The sequence below is a fragment of the Bactrocera latifrons genome, unplaced genomic scaffold, assembly GCF_001853355.1.
Source record: "Bactrocera latifrons isolate USDA-ARS-PBARC rearing strain unplaced genomic scaffold, ASM185335v1 scaffold_73, whole genome shotgun sequence".
Taxonomy (NCBI): domain Eukaryota; kingdom Metazoa; phylum Arthropoda; class Insecta; order Diptera; family Tephritidae; genus Bactrocera; species Bactrocera latifrons.
The window spans coordinates 771,185-794,288 of record NW_017537412.1 but is presented as its reverse complement, the minus strand read 5'-3'; the positions used below and the strand labels follow the sequence as shown (position 1 = coordinate 794,288).

At 34.3% G+C, this 23,104-nt stretch overlaps 1 protein-coding gene across 3 annotated transcripts in view; it reads left to right on the top strand.

Annotated features, from left to right (window-relative positions):
* The window catches only part of LOC108976120 (potassium voltage-gated channel protein Shaker), a 354,344-nt gene that overhangs the window by 71,771 nt on the left and 259,469 nt on the right, over positions 1-23,104 (top strand). The window contains exons 1-3 of one of the 3 annotated variants that reach the window (XM_018945034.1): positions 15,083-15,157; positions 16,063-16,148; positions 16,440-16,478. The exons of 1 other annotated variant lie outside the window; for it this stretch is intronic. In XM_018945034.1, the coding sequence (XP_018800579.1) occupies positions 16,093-16,148; positions 16,440-16,478 (95 nt within the window). In that variant the 5' untranslated portion in view covers positions 15,083-15,157; positions 16,063-16,092. Of the gene's footprint in view, positions 1-15,082; positions 15,158-16,049; positions 16,149-16,439; positions 16,479-23,104 lie in introns of those variants that run through there. One more of the 3 variants, XM_018945035.1, reaches the window with a different exon arrangement.

Sequence of the window (23,104 nt, the reverse complement as noted above, 5' to 3'; positions counted from 1 at the left end):
GAAGTTGGATCTCCATTGGAACTCTAGTATTGCACCAATGGATCTCGTTCCCGCCTAACAGGCACTGTTCGAGACTGACATTGGCCGATTGAACTAATTCCGAAGCGCTTTGTCGATTTGTAATTGTTTTATGATCTATTATTTAGGAGTATTTTTTAGGGAACGCCACGGATCGTCGTTCTTGACTGTCCGAATGAGATCCCTGTTAAGATCGATAACTTAACTTATACTAATCTAACAAACTTTTTTCAAGAAACTTGGAACGAAAAGTTGTAGATCGACGATTGACTACAAAATTTAATAGACCAGTTAAGCTAAGTAGCAGAATAATATTTTAACCAAAAACTTGGGTAATTGGGACAATTTAACTACTATTTAAGAGGTACGGCAATTATCCCTTTATTTCCTACTCTATAGTCTAAAAAAATGATTAGCTTTCAATAGAGTTATTGCTTATACTGTAATACGGTAGACCTAGAAAGTTCGAGTTTTCTTTTCCAGTCCAGCCTCGACAGTAGAAGCCTTTCTGTTAGTCTTACAATTATAGAAAAATATTCAGATTATTATTGCATAAACGCCGAGCTTTGGAGATCCTATTCATGATCTCGTTGTCAGAATCTTAATGGATATACTATATAGTTAGGTTACAGAGTTGCCAAAAGGAAGATGTCTGTAGCACAAATACCGTGCTGTATTTTGTGATTATAATATTTATCATTAACTTGAATAAGGAGCTAGAAAACCATCCATAGGCATCCGAAATAGCAACAGAAGAGACTCCTATAAAACTATGTAGGTATCTTATTCAATATGTACGATATACTAAAGGTATATTGATGATATTTCACCTTATAAAAAATATAACCGACGATATCAACATTACTCAGATCTAGTCGAACAACATATTCATTGACACCCTTCCTGTGCGGCATTTCATGAAATACAAACTACTACTCAGAGCTAAAATATCTTATGAGATGCCCTCTTAAACTCTAGTACTTCTATACCACTTGCTTTTATGTTAATTTAGGTGGTCAAACTCTTATCTATCATATGACTTCGATGTACTAATAGTATGCCTAACACTCCTATAGTCTGTTTCAGTCAAAATAGTTTGGTATGGGGCTTTCTTTTTGATAGCAATGATGTCGACGTTTAAACTTAGCACTAAACAGAATTGAAATAATCATCACAAGAAATTTGTTGTTTGGAGAAATCCATTATTTTGCCAATCGATGGCTTCAGTAATTTTCTCGCTTCGAATAAGTGCTATGGGGTACGCTTCATCGATTGAAAAAGTTAGTTAATGGGGTTTATGGTCGTGATAATATAAGTTAATATAATATAATATAATAATTAATCATGCGCTATTATAGTTTCGTGAGTTCCATTCCGAAAGGCCATTTGTCGATATTGACAAAATATTAAAAATTGGTTTCGCTGTTATGAAATTTAGCTATGTGGAATAATCTCCTAGAGCTACTATTCTACACCAAAAAACTTAATTCGCATCTGTATATCTGAAGAAACAAATTGCTAAAAATCAGTTTAATTTGTTCAATGGGAATTATGCTTCAAGTATTAAAACAATGACGGACATCTATATAGATAGCGTCTAGCCAAAATCTCCGGGAGCTTGGTTTCGAAGTTCTTATGGTATCTTATGGTTCTTGGCCTGGCAAGAAGGCATTACTTCTTGCTAATGTTTATGGCAAATGCTTTGGTGGTGAAAAATCCTTCTCAAGAGAAGCTTGTGAAAACCGGCTGTTCTAGTTTGGCATTGTGGACCAGGGGTGTTTTTTGAGAGTGATAATATGAAATTATGTTCAAAATGACAAAGAAATTTCGAACAAACAGCGTGCGTATAAATTTTAGATAATTCAGTTCTCTTTAGTAGATTTTATATTTATGTATTTTTTTTTCTTAAGCGGAAGTGTGTGTTCTGTGTGCTATATTATATGTAAATTTTCAATTCCAAATAATTTTTATTAATAACTAAAATCATTCGAATTCATGACGATTTAATTTTATTAGAAAATTTCATTTCAAGCGAATAATCAAATTAAAATTTTCGCTGAAATCCATAAAACTTGCAAAAACATATTGGTCCATACTCTCTAGTATTTATAGTTTAAGTGTTTAACATTTGCTGAGGCATGCTATTGTTTCAAACGCCAATGATATTGATGTAGAAACATGTTCCCAATAGATTGTACGCAAACTATTTACGACCAATTAAAAATCGAAATAAATCGCGGCGCTCTGAGACTTATATACAAAATAGATACAAATAAAGCGTTTTAAAATTAAACAGCGCGTATATTTGTACCGTTATATTAAGCATTGATTTGTATATAAAGCTGTAGACAGGTTCAATCAAACAGAAAAAGAATCGGGAAGGTCACTCGACAGATGGCAGCAAATTGTGTGTAACCAATAGTTAAGCGAACTCTTATGAAGAGTACACTTGATAAAATTAAATCTCTGATTCCAACACAGAAACTTCCGAGTTGTGAGAGAAACTGCGTTAAATATAAGTTCTTTTAAAACTTCGATGTCGACTACAAGCTCGGGAGGCTCTGCACAGAGCTTTTGAATGGCAAAATATTCTCGGAAATACTCTCAGTACCTTCATTTGATATCTTAAATATCTTAATCTGATCAACTTAATGCGCTAACACCAAAATATACGTTTTATTTTAAACTATTTTCGTTGAAAAAAGTCCATTGTCATCCTGATGCTCATATGGACATCTTTTTTGAACACTAGCATCTCAGTACGAGTGTTTGGCTAGAGGTCGTCAATCATTCTAAAACTTTTTGGCATAAAAATAAGCTCTCACAAAGAAGTAAAATAGCATTAAACCAGGAGATTTTGGTGACGACACTACTATTCGACCCGGACTGGTCCATATAAACTGCGACCGCGAATCCAATCAATGAAAAATTGTTCCAAGACAGATACAGCCTTTTTTAATGTTTGTGTGAAGCTTCATCTCGACGAAGAAGATGTGTATTTCGCTACTGTCGCTTAAGATGCGAAAAGTTTTTATCGCAATAAATTTTATCTATTGTTTTCTTGAAGTTTTGTTTTTTACGGGGAATCTTGGCCACGGCATCGTTCCAAACGAAGCTAAAAGTGTTTGGAGAATTGGATTAAGCGTTCACATACCTACTTGTGCAATTCTTTTTCTAATAGCTGCAGTCAGTACCTTGAGTTTCCAGTCCTTTAGAGGGACAGGCCTAACCTAAAAAACTCATATCAACAATATGATGTTGGTTTTTTGATTGGAAAGGGTGGCGCCTGAGTACCGGTCAGCACGCGGGCGCGCGTTGCACATCACTAGGCCCTTCCTACTCACGAGTGGTAACCAGTACATGCGTTATCCAGCAACTCAGTTGATTTGGTGAAAAAAAAAAACTTATTATTTTCCACACCAGCTGTCTAATGTCTTTTAAGTTAGAGTACTGAAAGCTGTAAAATATGTACCTTCTCAACTAGCTGAACCTGGGTATTGGCATAGATAATACTCCAGCGTCTCATCATTCTTTGCGCATACCCTGCACTCCGCCGAGCCTACTTTTCAATTACTGAATATGACATCTTAAGAGTAGGTGCCCCTTGTTGATCCCTACGATGTTACCAAGATTTCCCTTGCTTAGCAGTATGAGCTTTTTAGTCCGTCCACCATCAACTCTACTCCAAAGTAACTTTGTGTTTTGAGCTGCGTTGATTGTGTTCCAAGACCTAACAACCTTTGAAGGAGCTGAATGAACAGCTTATCGGAATGGTAGCACCCGAGCGGCTGGCTGGTAAAACCGAGTAAAGGAGGTCCAAATGGAACTAAATACATCTTTCTTATTCCGCAGTAGCGGAGATAGGAACAATGGGTCTGTAATCAACAAATCCCACCGCGAAATCTTTAAATTAAATATGTCTTATACTTTCAGTTGTCATTGTGTATAAAATACCAAACATTTTTCCTGAAACGTACAAACCCGAAAATAGATTGATTCAAAATGTTCAAGCGAAATCGATTGCAATATCCATTCAGCCTCGCATGAATTTGATGGAATAATTACTATAATTACTGTGGACAGGAAAATCCCTGTCGTGTCTATAAAATATGTATATTTATACACAAAATATACTATGGATCGATATGTGCGTAAGTATGTACATATATGCCTTCTTCGCGCTCTACGCTTTCACACTTTGGCGGCCATTCTCCATGGTCGATCGCCACTCAAGCGGCAAACAAGAAATTATGATGGCAGTCAAGAGAAATTTTCTACAAAAAAAGAAAAAAAAAAAAACCTCAAATGACGAGGAAATCAAGAGCAGCTGCCAGTAGTTGGACAGACAGATCAGCAGCAATTTGTTGTTTTCACACGCTGCCACCAACAACCACAGCATTTAATAATACTCAGAAAATTATGTCTTTTTAGTTTTGTTTGGCTTGTAACAAAAAAGCAAAAACAAAAATTTTGAGTGGAGAACTCGCGAGCGATCGCGGTTGATGTTGACTTGGTTGGTCGGAACGGTTGGCCGAGTATATCCAAAGGAAGCGCTCCCTAGTAATCAATTTGGTGTGTGCGCGTGACGACAGCGAGCGGCTAGCGCATTTAGCGAACGTGCAAGTGGCGGGCGATGTGCGTACGAAACGCACATTCACACACACACAAACACACTTTTCGTGTGACAAACAGTTTTTTACGAAAATAGCGGCGCTGGTGAAATTTTCGGAAATTATTTTCATATTCCAACCGAAGGAAATAAATCAACTTTGGGGAAAGTCGGCAAGCGTAGATATGCATTTAATGTGCAGGTGTTCGCTTATAAGTATCAACAAAATAAATAAAATGTATTAAATAATGAAAAGTAGTGTTGAAACTATTTATTAATATTTCGCATAAAATTTAACAATTCTGATAAATAAAAATAATGACGTCGCCTTTGCGATATGAAAAAGTAAATCGAAAATAAATTATTGACGAAGTGTTGTTGCGCCGATCATCAGCCATTGGGCAGCGTGAAACGAGTAGCTAGACGAGCGGTGTCCCCTGTAGTCGTCTGCTGCGTCTGCGACCGTAAATTCCAAAATGTATGCCATAAAAAAATTTTGTGATTTTTAAATTTAAAAAGCTGTTTGTCGCTTAAGTGTCACCCAAAATTGTCTGCCTGCCTACACACTTACATACCGAAGTAATTTTTTTTTACGTGGAAATCGTTGTGTTTGCAGGTAGTGACAACAAAATTGTATTGTTTGCAAATTTGTGTACTACTTAAGTACTCGGTTACTATTATGTACCGGTTAATTGTGTATACTGCACTGCAATGGAAATGAGTGGATCGATAAATGAAGGAGGGATTTTATTTATAAAAAAAGATGGTGCAATTAAAATAATAGCGTGTAATCTTGGCGGATTTAAGTGCGAAAATATACGAAAGTTTTAAAAATGTCAAACTATTCGGGAAGATTCATTTCTAACGAAAACGGCGCTATCATCAATGATCAATGATCGATCATTATTGTTTTGTTGTCTAATCCCGAAATGTTAAAGTCAAACTACGTATGCTATTATAAAAGTATAAAATATATATTTAGTTCGAAATGAAAAATTAACGGTTATTCAAAAATATAATTACTTGAAGAATAAAAAAATATTAATAAATTATATCCGAACTCTTTAAGAAAAATTGATATGCTGTTTAAAACTCCCATTGAAAGTTGTATTTTTATGAAATTCGCTTCCGCCGAAAAATTATTCATTTTGGCCTTCTTTAAAAATTAATTGATTACATTAACTATTAAAAAATATTAAATGTATTAAATAAAATTATTAACGAAGGGCTCAGTTCGGGTGGGACCGAACATTTTATACTCTCGCAACTAGCAAAAATTGAAATTTTTTCTAAAATATGTCTGACAGTTTGATCGATATTTTCGACGAAAATTTCATAATAGAAACAAAGACATATTCGGTTTCTGGGTATTCAAGTCCCCAGATTTGGGCAATTCTTGGTCACCTTAAAGGTATTCGTGCAAAGTTTTATCCAAATACATTGATGGGTTTCTGATTTGCATACTGGAAAATGAAAGTATGGAATGGATTTGTTAGAAAAGCGAAAATCTGTAGAAGATGTTGGTTAGGTGGTATTGTGCCGATTTTATCTTTTAACTATTATCTTGCCAAATACCAAAACATCTTAACTGGGTTGCATTAAAGGGTTAGGTGGGTTTCAGAGTTACAAAAAAAAGGTATTTTTACTATTGCTTTTTTTTAATATAAACAATGATATATTTTAAAAATATAATATGGCATATCAAAGGCAAACAATTGAACAAAATTTCAGAAGACAATTTTGTTATAAATATGTTGAAAATTCAGTTGTTGAGACCTCATCTCGCTGGTTGTCTTAATCTTATTATTGGCTTATCTAAAATTGAAGAGCCAAACATATTCCATTAATATATGTATAAATCTCATTTTTAAATGAAGGAAAGAAAAAAATTAATTTTAATTTTAATTAATTTAAAATTAATTTTAATTTTAATTTTTTTTCTCAGATTTTAAAAAAACTATCATATTTTGGTCAAATTTTCGCCATTTATTTGTTAAAAATTAAAAATAAGTTGTAATGAAAAGAAAAAATTCTTTCATTATTACTCGGATCAACTTTAAAATTGAGGAAAATATTCTAGAGGCTTTGTAGAATTTACTAGGCAAACAAAAAAATCGAATTTTTAAAATTTTCAATCCTTACGAAGACTTTAAGGTACCTCAAAGACAATCACCAATCATATGGACTAAATTCAGGTGGCTGCTCGAAAATTCTGATATTAGTTCAAGTTCAAGTTTTCGACAAATTTTATCCATTAATTTAAATAATAATTAACTGAAATATTGGCCGATATATGTGGTACAAAGTCACCGCGATGTTCGAGAATCCTTATGTGGTGACAGCAGCAAACGTTTTTTTTTAGATATTTCTCTATCTAACAACGAAATGTGCTACCTAAATTCGTAATCAGTGGCCTCAACTGTAAGAGATATTATATTTCTAGGGGTCAAGGTCATTATATTTGTATATGGAGGCTCATGGAAGTATTGACCTGATGCAACCCATTTTTGCTACACAGAGTTATTATTGCCAGCAAAGGATTCAATATTCGGTACTTAGGGGCTTGAACAGTCGTTTTTCGGTTTAAAAAATTTTTGGTCTTTAGGTGTTATACTTAAAAACGATTATTAGCGCAAAATTGTATGCCGTAGTATCAATTTGATTTGTGTACTGGAAAGTGAAAAAATCAAGTGAAATTTAAAATTCTTCTATATAGAAAGTAGGCGTGCCCCATTTTCGCACTGCGACGTAGGAATATGACAAGAATGATCGTAATAAATTTTGTCGAAATCGGTGCGTCGGGTCCAGAGCTATGGAATTTCACCAAAAAGTGTAGCAATATGTTTCAAGAGTATAAATCTCAATAAAAATATTACAGAACACTTTAAATTTAAAATAGCTTAATTTCATAAAACTTTTATTTAATTTGAAAGCAATTAATTACAAAGAAGTCAAGCTGTCTCTTATACACATCTAGATGTGTATAAGAGACAGAATTATTTATATACATATATTTATTTATTCTTGTTTTAAAGTGAAATGTAAAGAAATTTCTAGTGTAATAAACTAAAATAAAATATTGAAAAATAAAATACCCATATTCTAAATAAAATAATGCCAAAGTGTACTCACTTAAAGTGAAAATTCAACAACTTACAAAAATAAACAACTGCAACACTGTTGCGTTCCACGCCGAGCTGCAACAACCCACCAACGCGCCCAGCGTCGACTGCCGAATCGATCAGCTTTACAGCAAGTACTTAATTGCACAATTAGCAGCCAAGGCCAATGTTGGCCTTCACATGGCAATTTGCGACTAGCAACAACAAAAAGGAGCACGATCAGCACAACAACATAGCTAAAAATAAATTTTGTAATTACATGAAATTTATTGCATTTACAAGAATTCACAGTTCATTAAAAATTTTTACGATAATTCCTGCCATATATTGTACATAAATAAACATAAGCAAACTCTAGCAAGTTTCAATGCAATGTACGTATGTATGCGTTGAGTGGAGAGCTCGTTAAGCAAATTTTGTAAAATAATTTCAAAATATTTTTAATAAATTCATGCGATACTTTAAAAAATTCTAAAAATATCGCATGCATACATACACACACCTTTGAATGTAAATAATACAGGCAACGCATCAGTTGACCGTTATTGCATTAGGATTTGTATATAACAAAATTTCTGTGTTTCTGTGTTTGTGTTTTTGTGTGTATAATTTGTTGTAGAATTCTACTTGCATCCTGTTGTTACATACATGCACATATACGTATGTATATGTATTTGTGATTTAGTAGTGTGCGTGTAAATAACTTCGATTGTGGAGCGCCTGTAAATGGGAATGCATGCATGGCCTACGTCTCGACGCACGGCAGCTTAACACAAGCGCCCAGGTAATTTTTGAGAAACTATATATACATACGTACTCTAAAATTCTATCAATGTACATGCATAAACTTATTATAATATTATTTTAATTTCCATATATATTGTACTATATATTACTTTATTTTAGCAAAATATTTTTTTTGAGAATGTTTGTAAAAAGATTTATTTATATACATCAAAATTGAATTGGACTTGATATAAGGCAGCGCTTATATTCTTCTGAAATTAGACAATCCAAGAAACATGATCACATTTTGCGAGCATCGTTTCATAAATTTTATTAATTTGACTCTCTAAAAGGCATGCTCTATCTTTCCATCTGTTATAATTCGTGGATATATTCGATAGTCAGTGGATTATAGGGATTATTGCATACTCCTTTATGGAATTTCTTCAATAGTAGTAAACTTGTATGTATATAAACAATTTTTTAGTTAAATATTAGCTTTGGTGTTTAATTATAGGCGTTTCATCTTTTGTTAGGTACAAAACTATTTCAGCTGTTAACATTTGAGAGTGAATCACGCTCTTGAGCTTGAAGTCTGCATTAAGTACCTCTTACGGTAGAGATTTCTCACTTTATTGAAGACTTAATTGATTTGGTAAAACCTAAGTATTGATATATCTACCTTTATAAGTAAATGTGTAATAGTTTTTTTTTTTGAATCACCTGTAATGAATCGAGATAGATATGGGGTTATTTATATGTAAATGATCAGGATGATGAGCCGACTTGAATTCCAAATAACTGTCTGTCTGTCCGATTTTCCGTCGGCCTCTGCAAGTGAAAACTTAAGTAAAAATGTATATATCTTCAGGAAAGACAAATACAAACCAAGCATATTATCAATTTCATTAATTTACCTAATTTTTAATTCCAACTGATTCTGTCACTTTCCAGTATACCATATACATCAGGAATCAATCATTGTATACGGATAAAGCTTTGCACAAATCGTGTATTTGAGATATTTCACCTTATAACCAAAAATTGTCCAAGTCAGACCGAGACTTTCTCTCCCCCAGATTTCGAATGTGTGTACCGCAGTTCTTGAGGAAAATATCGGCCAACCTGCCAGATATGCTATTAAAATTCGAAAAAGAAATCCTGGCTTTGTTCTCTGCCAGTTGTGAGAGTATATAATATTTAGTTTTACCCGAATTTAATCCTTCCTTACTTGTTTTCGTAGTGAACGGTCAGTTATTGGAGACATTTTTTTGCGATTTTTTACATTCAGTTTATTTCCTCGTTGTAAGCTTTCTTCTTTTTTTGACCAGCTTTGATCTGAAGTTCGAGCGTATAATAGGTTTCTTGTATTAGCACTTCCATATCCCCAGCAGTATGTTTTGCTTATGAAACTTTAGGCAGTAATATCTTTTCACATCAGTCTCTTAACTCTCCTTTCTTAACTCGAATAGGCAATCTGGAAAATTAATAATTTCATAAATTTATAATAATGTTGTATTAAGTCATAAAGTAATCTTCTGACTCTGGCCGGTACTGCGTCGAATAGGCTGAGAGCTGGAGTGTTTTCATCCATCCGGCCGACATGACCTAGCCAGCGTAGCCCCTGTCTCTTAATTCGGTGAACTAAGCCCATGTCGTCGTATATGGTATCTCGTACAGTTCATAGTTCCATCGACTACGATATTCGCCGTTCATAATGCGCCAAGGATCATAAGACTTCCGCAGAACAGATGTTGTCAACGTCCGTGCCTCTGCTCCATATGGTAGAACAGAGATAATGAGTGACTTATTTGGTGGTTTTTGTTGTTCGAGAGAATACTTTACTTTCCAATTGCTTACGCAGTCGGAAGTAGCACCTGTTGTTGTTTGTGTTAATGCTGGTTCCAAGATAGATAAAATTATGTACGACTACGAAGGTATGACGTGAGAGCCAAGTCGAGAGTGTGATGACTGTTTGTTTAATTTTCTTTATGCTGAGTTCGATCGGTCGGTTTGTGATCGTGCAACATATTCGTAGATTATAACGTTGACTTGGACGACAATATGTGTCAAATTTGATGAAAAAGTTTCCAAACAAAGCTTCATGGCCCAATTTTTATGGCATCCATGTGCTATAGTGGTTCGATGTCGGCGATACAAAAACTGAGAGAATTCTTCGCTTACGGATAGATAAACAGACTGTCGGATATCCATATAAACAGATTAAAAGGTCCTCGATTTTTCTTTTATACCTATGTTACAGACTTCGTGGCAATCTTAATATACCTTGTTCTCCGTATGAAAATAATATTGCAAACCATTTTCTGTTATAAAAAAGATAATTGTAGAGGCAATCTCACTACACTGCTCTGAACCTCAATCCCATGACGTATTGATTAACATATGTTCCATCATATTTGTATTTGTAAAAAAATACACTACAACACACAGTTTGACCTGGCCCCACTTTATTACTTCATAACCCTCTGTTCGCGTAATATAGCTTGAAATTGAAAGGAGTACAAGGGTGCGCAAACTGCGAACTGTGAGAAGAACAAAACGTAAGCAGTTCGCATATTTGCCTATAACAATGCGCGGCATTTTTCGCCAATGAAACTGCGCACACACAGCTTGCTTTAATTATAACAATTAAGTTTAATGATGCTCATATTGGAATATCAACTATTGGCCCATTAAGCGATATGTAAACAGAAGCGGTGGAAAAACTCATAAAAATACACAAAGCGAATACAATACACAAAAAAAAAAAAAAAAAAAAAAAAAAAAAAAAAAAAAAAAACAAAAAAAAAAAAAAAAAAAAAACAAATAGCATANAAAAAAAAAAAAAAAAAAAAAAAAAAAAAAAAAAAAAAAAAAACAAATAGCATATAAAAAACGTGCCTTCAAAATATTTCCAGTGAGTGGAAAATTGCTAAATATATAGACAGTATATAGTATGACTATACATACAAGCATGTATGTAGAGGGACTTACAGATTTAGTCGACGTCAACTACAAGGCGATTGGCAATGAATTGCTACAAGGCACCTTTTAGACGACCAATATACTCGTAGTAAAAATATCACGTACAGTTTTGTTATGTTTGTTGTTGTTTTTTCTTTTTTTTTTTTTAGTTTTGCGTATTTTTTTTATTGCTACCTTTAAATAGCAAACTAAGAATTGGAAAAAAAAATCAAAATAATTTTGCTATTATTGTTGTTATCTGTTCTTTTTTTAATTTTTTAATTTTTTTTTTTTGGAACTGTGTTGTATGTAGTATTATGTTTGTTTTTGTATCTTATTGGAAAACAAACGCAAGATGTTGAATGTTGCAAAACATGTGTCAATACGAAAATGACCGAGTAAAAATAAATACGAATCCAAAGCCGGAGCGCGTTGTTTTAAGCATTTTTTATTGAGTGTGTTGCTGTTGTTTGTTTGTTTAGTTGTTTACGTCGAGCGGTTAATTTAAATATGCTATACGACTGCAAATTGTTTGCTCTCGCGTTTGCTGCATTGATTGGTGCTATGTGGCTGAGTAGCTTGCCCCTCGGTCGGTTGGTTGGACTGATGTGCAGTTATTGGCACTTAAGTAAGGGCGGGAGGTGTTTAAGCGCAAAAACGGCAAATGTGAGCCAGCGCATTACCACTTTTGTCTTCATCAAATTTTCAAAAGCGGTCGCTCATAGTAAACCCTTGCAAATTTTTGTCCTTCTCCGCGTAATACATCGAGTACATTTCACATAGTGGGCTCAGAAAGCGTTGACCATTTTGATTCCCTCCTACATAATGATCTACCGAACAGGTTCAGCAGATAAAGCCCAATATTTTTACTATGGCTTGGTTTGCGACGTGGTGATCCTGGTTGACATTTTTACAGAGTGACGTCATCGGAGGGTAAAATTAAGCACGTTTGAGGCGTCACTCGAAAATCTGCATAAGCGAGGTTGGTTTTAATATATTCCACTAAGCTCTTGTTTTAGTTGTAATCGAGATTTTAAAACTTTCTTATTTGCTATATTAGTTCTCAATCTGAGATAGAGGATTGTTTCTTCTAATGAAAAGTACGTCACTTACGACTACGTCACAGCGAATTTTGTTTTATCAGAACAACACAAGGCTTTATGTGAAATTTCTGGTAGTTGGTTGTATGAGAGATATACGTAATGCTATTGAGCTTTTCTTTATTTCATATCACTGGGGTTATATACAGTTAGAAGGCCAAAAAAAGCGAATTATCCAGAATTTTTAATTTATTTAAATTTATTGATGCAGATATTGGTATACATATTATGGTATCTTCTAATTATTTAAAACTTATTATAAGTAAAACTATTTACTTGGAAAGGAACTACAGCTGATCTACGGGAGCTTCTTGTGGGAGACGTTTGTCAGCAACACTATGTCTTTTAAGTCAATCCTCTGAAATTGAAAAACCAAACAGATTTCGTTAAAGTAAAGTTAAATCTAATAATTAATCGAAGGAATAAGCAAATTAAAATGGCATGTTAAAAAATAAAAAAACTATCTTTTACCAAATTTTCTCCCTTAAAATGTTAAAAAAAATATATATCGGTGAGAAAAACTTTCCATTTATTAATAAAAAATATGTTACAGAAAATCGTGTTAAAATTTTTCACTAATCGGTTTAGCCGTTTTCGAGTAATGTTGTTTACCGACTTTCATATTGAAAACACCATTTTGAAAAATGCATTTAAAGTTTTAGCTTTCGAAGCACTCTGAAATTCCTTTTCAAAATTCAGCGAAACGGTATAAAATTTTGTGTGTATTCTTAAATGTAAGGTAGCCGAAAAAGTCTTTTCGTATTTCGAATCAATCTACAACAAACTTTTTAGTATTTATACTAATGAATAAGTAAACAAATATGTACCATTTTGGTCGACCACTTTTTGCCATTCTTCGCTAGAGACATTATTCCATCAGTGTAAAACTTTCATCAGTTTAAATCGAAATTTCGAAATGTCCAGAACGGAAGCGAGCGAACCATCCCCCGTAAACTTCTCAAATTTCATTGATGGCTGCGTGACATTCTTTTTTATAAAAATTTGAAAAAAAAGCGAATTTCTTCATTTATTTTTGAACGGCTTTTACTGTTTTCAACTTCCCCGAATTTAAGCTTTTTTTTTTGTTAAATGCAGCTTAAAATCTCGACTTACCAACACTATATTGCTTGACATAATGTGATATGTATACGACTGCAACGATATCTATTGACGAAATACGAAAAGGCTTTTTCGACTACCCAATATATGAACATTAAGAAAATGAAGTAGGAAAACACAATTTTTTGAAAATTGTAACTGTATATACCCTATAGCCTCTTAGGGAAAGCTGTTCAGAATACTTCATAAAACATTTCCGCATATGCGAATTTATAGTATTTATAGTCTCTCAAGAGAATCTTGTGAAAATCGCCTGTCTCATTTTCTTTGCCAATACGGACGAGGGTTTCATAGACAAAGGCATTAACTATTTACCTACCAATCAAAAATAATGGATATGTTTTTACTAGACATCAAAAATGATTCAAAGGTTATAATGCGAAGAAGTCGTGGTGTAAAAATCAAGAGACTGAAATGATATTTACAAGTATTTTGCTATATTGGGCTGCACAAAGGCATTGCTGATGTCTACTATGGGGAAAAGAAGTGAAGTTATGCTAACCATAGATTCTAATTGTTTCTAGAAACCATACATGAAATTAGTAGTAATTATTAGAAATAATAAATTATGATAATTAAATGTAAATTAAAGACAAATTATTCTTGAGACTTTCCTGACCAAGTGCTTCAGTAGCTGAGAGAATTGTCACACCAGTCCAGTGTCCATTAGATTATGTTGTAAAAACACTTGAGCGAGGAAAAACAAAAGTAAAATACAGGGTGTTTCAGTTGCTGGAAATATTGACAATCGCATCATGTTATTGGTGCTACTAACAGTTTAAGCACAAAATGACTTTTAATATATTGGAAAGCAAACTTTCTATTCCAATATGTATTACCGCCTTTCCTTTATTTTAACACAAATGCACCTCTTCTTTACGCGGCCAGTCCATGTTTTATTTTCTATTTCTTTCACATTTCTGTCACATTTACTAATTACCTCAGAGTCAAGGCTGGCAACAGCGCGGCAGTGGCGTGGCTAACGCACCTTCCACTAGCATTGCTACACTTTCACAGCTTGTAAGTGACATAAAGAATATAAAATTGCATTATTTGAAACAAATTGAGAAATAGGGGGTAAAAGAATCGCACGCCGCCACTGTGTCATTGCAATGGACAGCTAAGTGTGGCAAAGCTTAAAATTAAATTAGTTCAGCGCAACAAGAAGAAGGAAGTGTTACACGTCTAAAGCATATATGAGCGCTTGCTGGCTGCTTATCAGCATTTTTGTTGTACGCGAAATGTTGCATTTCCAACAACAACGGCGTGTGTCGCGTTAAAAGTATATTCTATTTTATGTTTGTGTGTGTGCATGTGTGCGTATGTGCAAAAGCCGTTTCGCAATCATATTTCCGATATGTGAAAAAATCATAAATTTCCAACTTTCGACAGTGGCAAGTTGACGCGTGTGAAATAGCGGGCGCGTGTGCGGCTCAGTGTGATTGTGTAATCGTTGAAAAGCAAAAAAAAAAACTTGTATTGAAAGGAAGAAAAAAAAGGTGAAAAATAGAAGTAAAGTCAGCTTAAAGTTTGCAAGATAGCATAGAGAAATTTCAAATTAAGCTTATAACTACCACAAAAAAAATATTAATTAAAGAAAAAAATTAAAATAAAATTAAAAAAAAATAACAATAATAAAATTTAAAATTTTTGTAAAAATTAATTGAAAAAACAAATAAAATAAAATAAATAAACATTTGTGGAAAAGTGCAAATATTCGCGCAAAAAGGGAAAAATATTAAAAAAAAAAAAAAATCCAAATCAAAACTCCTGCGCTGCTTCCAAATTAAAATGTAGCGCTTAAAAGTATGTAAGCAAGCACCTGCACTTTACACTTGCCACTTAAATTCACACATACCCGCGCACACATGATTTTTTCTTAACAAAACGCCCAGCCACATATACACACACACACACACATGCTCACCGTTTTATATCCACCCAAAATCTCACTTCTTTAGGCGCTCTAATCTATAACTGTGATTTTTCTGTGGTCCCCCAAATTTTGGCTTTACAACTTGCCACACCCACTACTTGTCTACGCTCACGCATTACACGCACTCCACCAACTTACGCTTCTACTCCACTCTTACTTACTCTCCCTCACACACACACGAACGCGCGTGCCGTGTCTGCATGCCTGCCATACACACACTTACACAACCATACGCATGTCGGTGCAACATCTAACGGTAAACGGTTGTGCCTGCAACGGCCGCCGTCCACACCAACACCGACGACAACGCCAAACATCGTTAAATGCCGTTAACGCCGCGGTTGGAATCATAATTACCAATTACTGCCAACAATATAATTACTTCGATTACAACGATTGCTCCATTACTCATCGGCTGCCGTTTGTGATTGCTTTGGTTGGCGCTATTGGTGCGCCTCGCCAGTGCAGGCATCCTTCCAGTGTAGCGTTTCATCGAGAATGCAATCGGCACAGAATGTGCGCTCCCCTGCCGAGATGCGGCACAAAAAGAAGAGGTAGGCTGTTTTGTAGCCAGAAGTGCTATAGAGCTTGGCTGTTGACTATCCTTTATTTTATTTTTTTAAATTTTGAATACTTTTTACATAATTTTTTAAGTAGCTGCTTTCGTATTGTTAAGTTTGTGGAAATTTTTATTAAAGTTGATTTCTAAAAATTCTAACTTTAACTTTTTTCTATTTCGTGGGTTGTTGCTTTCTTTGTTCACTTAAATCTCCGATTTCGATTCTTGTGCTTAAAATTTTCTCCGCTCTTACGTTTACCTGACATTTCTTCAAAAACCTCTACAGACAGAAGGAGTTTGTCATGCAGGATGGCATAAAAATGATGTAAATATACCTTTTGCTATTTTTAATATTATTATATTTTTGTAAATTGTTTTATATGTAATTTAGAAAAAAAAAGTGTTGATATAAAGCTTAAGCTTTACTCTCTGTTATGACCGTTTAACTTACTTACCAGTTATATGGATGCTAAATAGACATTAAGGAAGCGGAAAAACAGATTTTTTTTTAATTCGAAAGACAGTAAGAGTGAATAAATAATAAAAAACTGAAAAGTTTTGACAATAAATTAAGAAATCTTAAATAGTATGTTTTTAAACTAGGTGGCAACGTTAATTTTTATTTATTATTTTAGTTAATAGCTTATTCGTTAACTGCGGGAAATTTTTTCTTAAACGGTCATTAGAAACTGACCATTCATTAATCTTACAAAGGTGGCAACCCTGCTTTACCTTAAACCTAATTTAAAGTTAATAAAAACAGTATGGAGCCTCAAAATTGCAAATTTCTAGTTAAATTTTTATTTTGATTGACAATAAAATTTTAGATAGTTGGTAACCCTTTGAATATTTTTTTGGTAAATTTCAAGTTGACTTAAAGTTATAATTTTTTATGAACAAATTCCTAATTGAATATTAATTTTGTTTAAATTTCGTGCCTTAAATCAACACTTTTAAACTTTCTCTAGTTATGTGGCAACTCTTTTTTACTTTTGTTGTTGTAAATTTCACGTAACCTTAAATTAAACAAAATTTCAAAAAGGAATTCTTAGTAGAGCATTTGCTTTGCGTATAATTTAATTTTTGGTTAGGTGGCAACTCTTTACTTTTTTGTTGTTGCAAATTTTTACTAGGCATTAAACTAAACAAAATTTTAAAAACAATTTTCTAGTTGAATATTTATTTTGAAGAAAATTTATATTATTGTTAGGTGGCAACTCTTTGATCTTTTTTGCTGCAAATATAACTTGTTCTAAAAACAAATAAAGTTTTAAAAACGAATTCCTAGCTGAATGTCTATTTTGAATAAAATTTTATTCCTAGTTAGGTGGCAACTCTATGCATTTTTGGCAGTAAATATCACTTTAACTTTAATAAAAAATGTTAAAAAAATTTCGAGTTGAATAGTTATTTTTAATAAAATTGAATTTTTAGTTAGGTGGCAATAAGTATTTTTCAAAACGAATTCTTGGTTGACTCTTTATTTTGATTTAAATATAATAAAAAGTTGTGTAGCAAATTTTTAGTTAAATATTCATTTTGCTTGAAATTTAATTTATAGTTAGGTGGCAACAACTTAAATTTTTTGTTGTCAATTTCCCGGAGCCGTGAATTATTTTTTGACCAAGTGGCAACTTTTTAATTTTTTTTTTCTTTTTGGCTTTTATTTTTTCTCTCGCCAAGTTTGTCATAATGTTGAGAATTTTTAGATATTTAAATTGGACCCTAAAAATTTATCCGGACCAATCTTGGCTTTACCGTTTCGACCCTCCCGGATAGTATAGCCATTACCAGAGCTCGTATGTTTGCCTTAAGCTCGTTAATGTTCTTAAGATTGTTGGCGTAGACTGTGCTTAATAAAAAAGTTATTAAAATCTAAACTTTTTCTATTTCATTTCTGTGAACTTTTACTCAAAAACTCACCGAATAAAATTTAAAACTGCATCACTGCATATTAAGTGTTGAACTAGCGTACAAAATAAGCAGGACTTGTGCCAATAAATACTCCCTTTGACTACCTTCAACATCAAACCAAAAGAAGCTACTTATTTCGCTAAACCGTAAATTATTAAAGGAAAGTCACTACGGAAATGGGAACCACAACCCGGCACTAATTGCCATCATTAGTGGTGTAATTATGCCACCATCTGTCGGTACTAAATTAAGCATTCGAGCAGAGCAGGGCTTGATGGGTGTTAAGAGGAAAAATCATTTCATAGTAGTAAAGTGGAATTGCAGTAATTATGTTTGCCAACAAAAGCGTCATAAAGCCAGAAGTTAAATGTTATTTAATAACTTATAATATTTGGGGTTGGTTCCTTTTGTAGTGTTAGATCGCTCTAATTCGACTATAACCATGAATTTTCTGTAACAAATTGTCAAAATTTGGTTTGGTTTCTTCCTTCTTTCTTCCTATTTGAAACTCTGCTTGTCATATGAGTATATGTATTAAGAAAAATTATTATATGGTAGTGATACGAGTATATGATTAAGGGAGCCTTTATTTGCTAGCTCATCAGCAATTATAAAGCTATGGCCCCCGTACCAGTCTTATCAAAAAGACACTCCAAGCCAATGATATCGAACAACCCTTAACATACTCTTAAAGAGTTTAAAGTTAATATCTCCGCTTTGCTATCTGAGTGAAATATTACTTCTCTTAAGGAGGCCGACATTGTAATAGTCAGGACGTCTGTAGATGGAGTTGTTCCTACCAAGCTTTGATCCATCCGTAAATACGCTGCCCCTCTCCTCCAACGGCTCTTCCCACCCACAAATTTAGAGAAGGAGCCGCCAGAGCTTGGTTTGGCGACTCCAAGATGCAATTGGTCCGGTATGAAACCAAAGTGTTTGAGGATATCCCATTGCTCAGATAGTGTTCTTTTAAGAACCCAGATTGTCTGAGTCTGAACTTTCGCAGCCATACACCTTCTGACGATGTTTACGGGCACTAGGTGTAAGATGGAGTTTAGTGTCTGGTTGGAGTGGACCTTAGTGCACCAAGCATGCCATGTTAATGAGCGCCGCCTGTTGAAAGGTCTCGGGTTTATTTTCGAGCAATATTTCTGTTTGACATAAAATAAATTTAAAATAATTGTCGAGTGATTAATCAAGAAATTAAATTAATTAAAAAAATACCAATACAAAATTAAACATGAATTTTAAATTTCCTTTATATACATATAAAATAAATTCCTCTACTCTAAAAACCTTAAAAGACTAAACACAAATCTTATCTGCAAAATCTTTAGCAGAAGAAAATTCCTATCAAATCAAATGAAAATCAATTTCGCTTAAACCTACACAGATAAACGAATCAGAGCGCTGTTTACAGCAGAAATCACCAATAGCAATAACATCAATCGCAGCCATGGCAGCCAGCAGGCTATAATAACATTTGGCGTTGAGCTATAAATCTATTTGTTTGATTCACGCCAGCGATTCATCAGCAAAATACAATTCGCGCAGCAATCACCCGCACACACACACAAACAAGTATTCGAACATAAATTTATGTGCACACGCCCACACCTGCACACCACACACATATACAGTTACAGTCAGTTTTTTAAGTTTCCAACCTTCATCATGACCATGGCAATGTCAATCGCAGCGTTGCTAACTGTATAATTTTTCCCCCTCTTTCGCACCCCCTGCACACCTAGAGCTAATGTCTTCATTCGCAGTCCCCACACCGCCACCACCATAACCACCACAGCGGTTGACGTTGCATTTGCAGCACCTTGTGGCACATTGCAGTAGATTTATGGCGCATTGAGGCAATGAACGTCTGTGGCGATTACATGCGATGGGCCCGCAAGGCTTCACAGCCCCACATGTGTTGTCGGCTGTATATGCAGGCAAGTTGTTTTCCAGCAACAACGTATTTCAAGTGAATTATTGCATTTGTAAACGCTTATCTGTATGTTTGTACATATGTATATATTAAATACAGTTGTGTGAAAATTGTGGGTTTCATTGTAAGCCGTGATTTAGAGACCCTTATCGCCATGCTTGACATTGAAGCCGGCCGACATCATTTTCAGGGAGTTCGCAGTCCATATTTACAGCTAATGACTCAAGGTCATTGGTGTTTGTGGAGTTTGGAATTTTGCGTTTTTACTTTTACAAATTCTAGTTAAGAAAGTACATTTAGTAGCCTTTTTGATGGCGTACGTTGTTCCCTACACAACAATTCTTCAAAATTTTACTTTTTGGACATTTAGTATATATTTTAATGTAAAATATATGTATGATATATCTTCAACCTCGAAAAGAATAGTTGATCTAAGCCTTAGCTGCTTTAGACAAAAAAAAAAAAAAAATTGGTTTTCTCACATTTCTAGTCCGTTATGGTAATTTTTATTGCAATCTATTATCAATTTAACACAAATTGAACAATTAGTTAATTTCTTCATTTCTACGAAAATCGAAAAAATCTGCTTGATATATGGTCTAAGCTTATTTCAAAATATCAGGTTGTCGAGGTCTGTCCTATTTTATAGCAGATAGATCTAACTTTTATATAAAATACATATTTCTATCGTTTCTGTATAATACTCAACCAACTTCGGTTCTTAACAACTCACATATTCAGCAGTAAAAGCTTATATCGTAAGTATACACTATTTCTATTCAAGAAAAAAGTTTATAAAATAACGAAGATGTAAAATCTATTGCATAGCATGATGCTCAAAGGTATTAATTATATATTATCCACATAGAATTCCGGTACGTTCGGGATTGTTCGGTGGATGAACCACCGATTGCTTTGTGCCACTCGTGTACTTTTTTTTAAGTAGAGGGAAGCATCAAAAGTCGAAGTGCGGAACTTCAATGCACTAAACCTAACCTACAGACTCTCCCACGGAACCTTCTGATTAAGTTTTACTTCGTGGAAGTGATAAGACATTTAAGGGGTCAGTAGTGTAATCTGGCTGGTGTTTTTGACATTTTTTTCAAAGAAATTTTTATTCTACAATAGAACTTTTTTCACATATCATGATGTATATCGTGGAGTCTATAAACACATTTTTTCGAAATTTTTTTATGGCGGACACGATTTCTCATGTTTAGATCATCTGAAACATAAAAAACCCAATTTATTCTTAAATTTATTCATGAAAAAATGTTGATAAGTAAAAAAGTAATTAACGTCGTTTTTTTTTTTAAATTTTTCCCCATGTTTTTTTTACATAGGATTTGTCATAACATTGTCAACAACTTATAAAAAATAATCTGAAATTTAAAAAAAAAAATTAAGAAAATCGGTTGAGTAGTTCGACCGGAATCATATCCGCCAGTTGAAAAAAGTGCGTGTTTGAGAAAAACGCGTTTAAAGTGCCAGGTGTGCACTCCGAGCGCTCCGAACGTCGAGCGGTATTATTATATTTGGGCCTTTTTCGAAACCTTCCAGTGGTAAAGTTTTTTAGGGGTATAAGAGAACAGAAAATGCACAAGAAAAAAAAAAACTTTAAAACATATTACCCTTTTGACCTCTTAACTCTTCTCTAAAGCACGGACTGGTGGACACCTACTCTGCTCTATATGTTTCAGTTTTGTCATGATTGTCTGCATATGCAATTAATTTCACTCCTTTCGAGAATCGAGCCTTACAGTACTCTACTCGAAATAGAGTAGCTCTTAGTACCTTTAGAGTTTCGAATTACTAGTAATAATTTCCATAAGATATTGAGAAGCTTATATGTCATGATTATGTTTGCCCATTTTGCTTAGTTGAGAGCATTGTTCACATCTAGGGTGATTAATATTTTTTTGTTTCGTCTTTCTATCACTTGCCCCTTATTCTATATTTCACAGAGTCAACGACATTGTATAGTTCGTCATACAGCCGTATTATCTTTCTGATAAATCGCCAGTTTTCTGGATTACTAAACCCAAGCGGTTTCTTAGCATGGAGGGAGAGATCATGGTTGCTCTGGAGACTTTTTTGGGTTTAAAAAGTAAGAGGATTTTCAAAAGTGAGATTAAAATTTTACTAAGTCTAGGCAAAGAAATAAAAAAGTTATCGTAGTGGATGAAATATTGTTCATAAACAAAAGTGGCAATCAAAGTGACACGTGAGAATTTGTATTAAAAATAACGGTACTGCCTGGAAGCACGTGCTGCTCAATTGGCGTATGTCTCCCATTTATGCAGCTTCTTTAGCTACTTTTTGCCGTTTAGATTTTTTTATTTGTCTTCGCTGTTGACTGACAGTTGGCCTCCTGCACTTGAGCAAGAACCAACAAGAAGAAAAGAATTTAGCACGTTTTGCTCACAACACACACCCCACAGTTCCGCTAGCTGACTCAAGGAACAGCTCGAACCTACGCTAGTAACCTATACCCAAAGGCTGTACGCCTGGACGCTTACGCTCCGCCATGGATTGCTCTTTCGCCTAAAAGTGTTGCCGTGGGAGCGTTTTACTAAACGAATAACAGGCAAAGAAGGTAGAGGAGTAAAGGAAGCGTGGAGATGTTGCAGATGAGAGAACAGAAATGTGAAATGAGAGCGCGCAGTGTGACATTCAGTGAGCGCAAAGCAATGCATGGCGAAAAAGAGAATAACAACAAAGTACGGATGTGAGTAAATGAAATTCACAAAAACAAAAAAGGAAAAAGGAGGTGGAAGTAAGAATTATAAACTGGCGCGTTTAGTTGGCTGTCACTTTGACAGTTAACATGCTGCAAAGAGCACAGAGAGAGAGAGAGAGAGAGAGAGCGAGTTACGACAATCGGCTATGGCTCCTTAAACCACTTTCCCGAACACTGGCAGTGCTGCTGTGACGTCGCCTTCGCACGAGTGAGCAACAAAATAACAGCAACCGCCGCAGCGGAAGCGCCACAAGCCACGGTCTGGCTGCCATATGGAGTAGACTGGCGAATAAAGGAAGTAAAGTAGTTGAAGTTGAATTGTTGCAAAGCAGCAAAAGGAAATATGAGAATTACT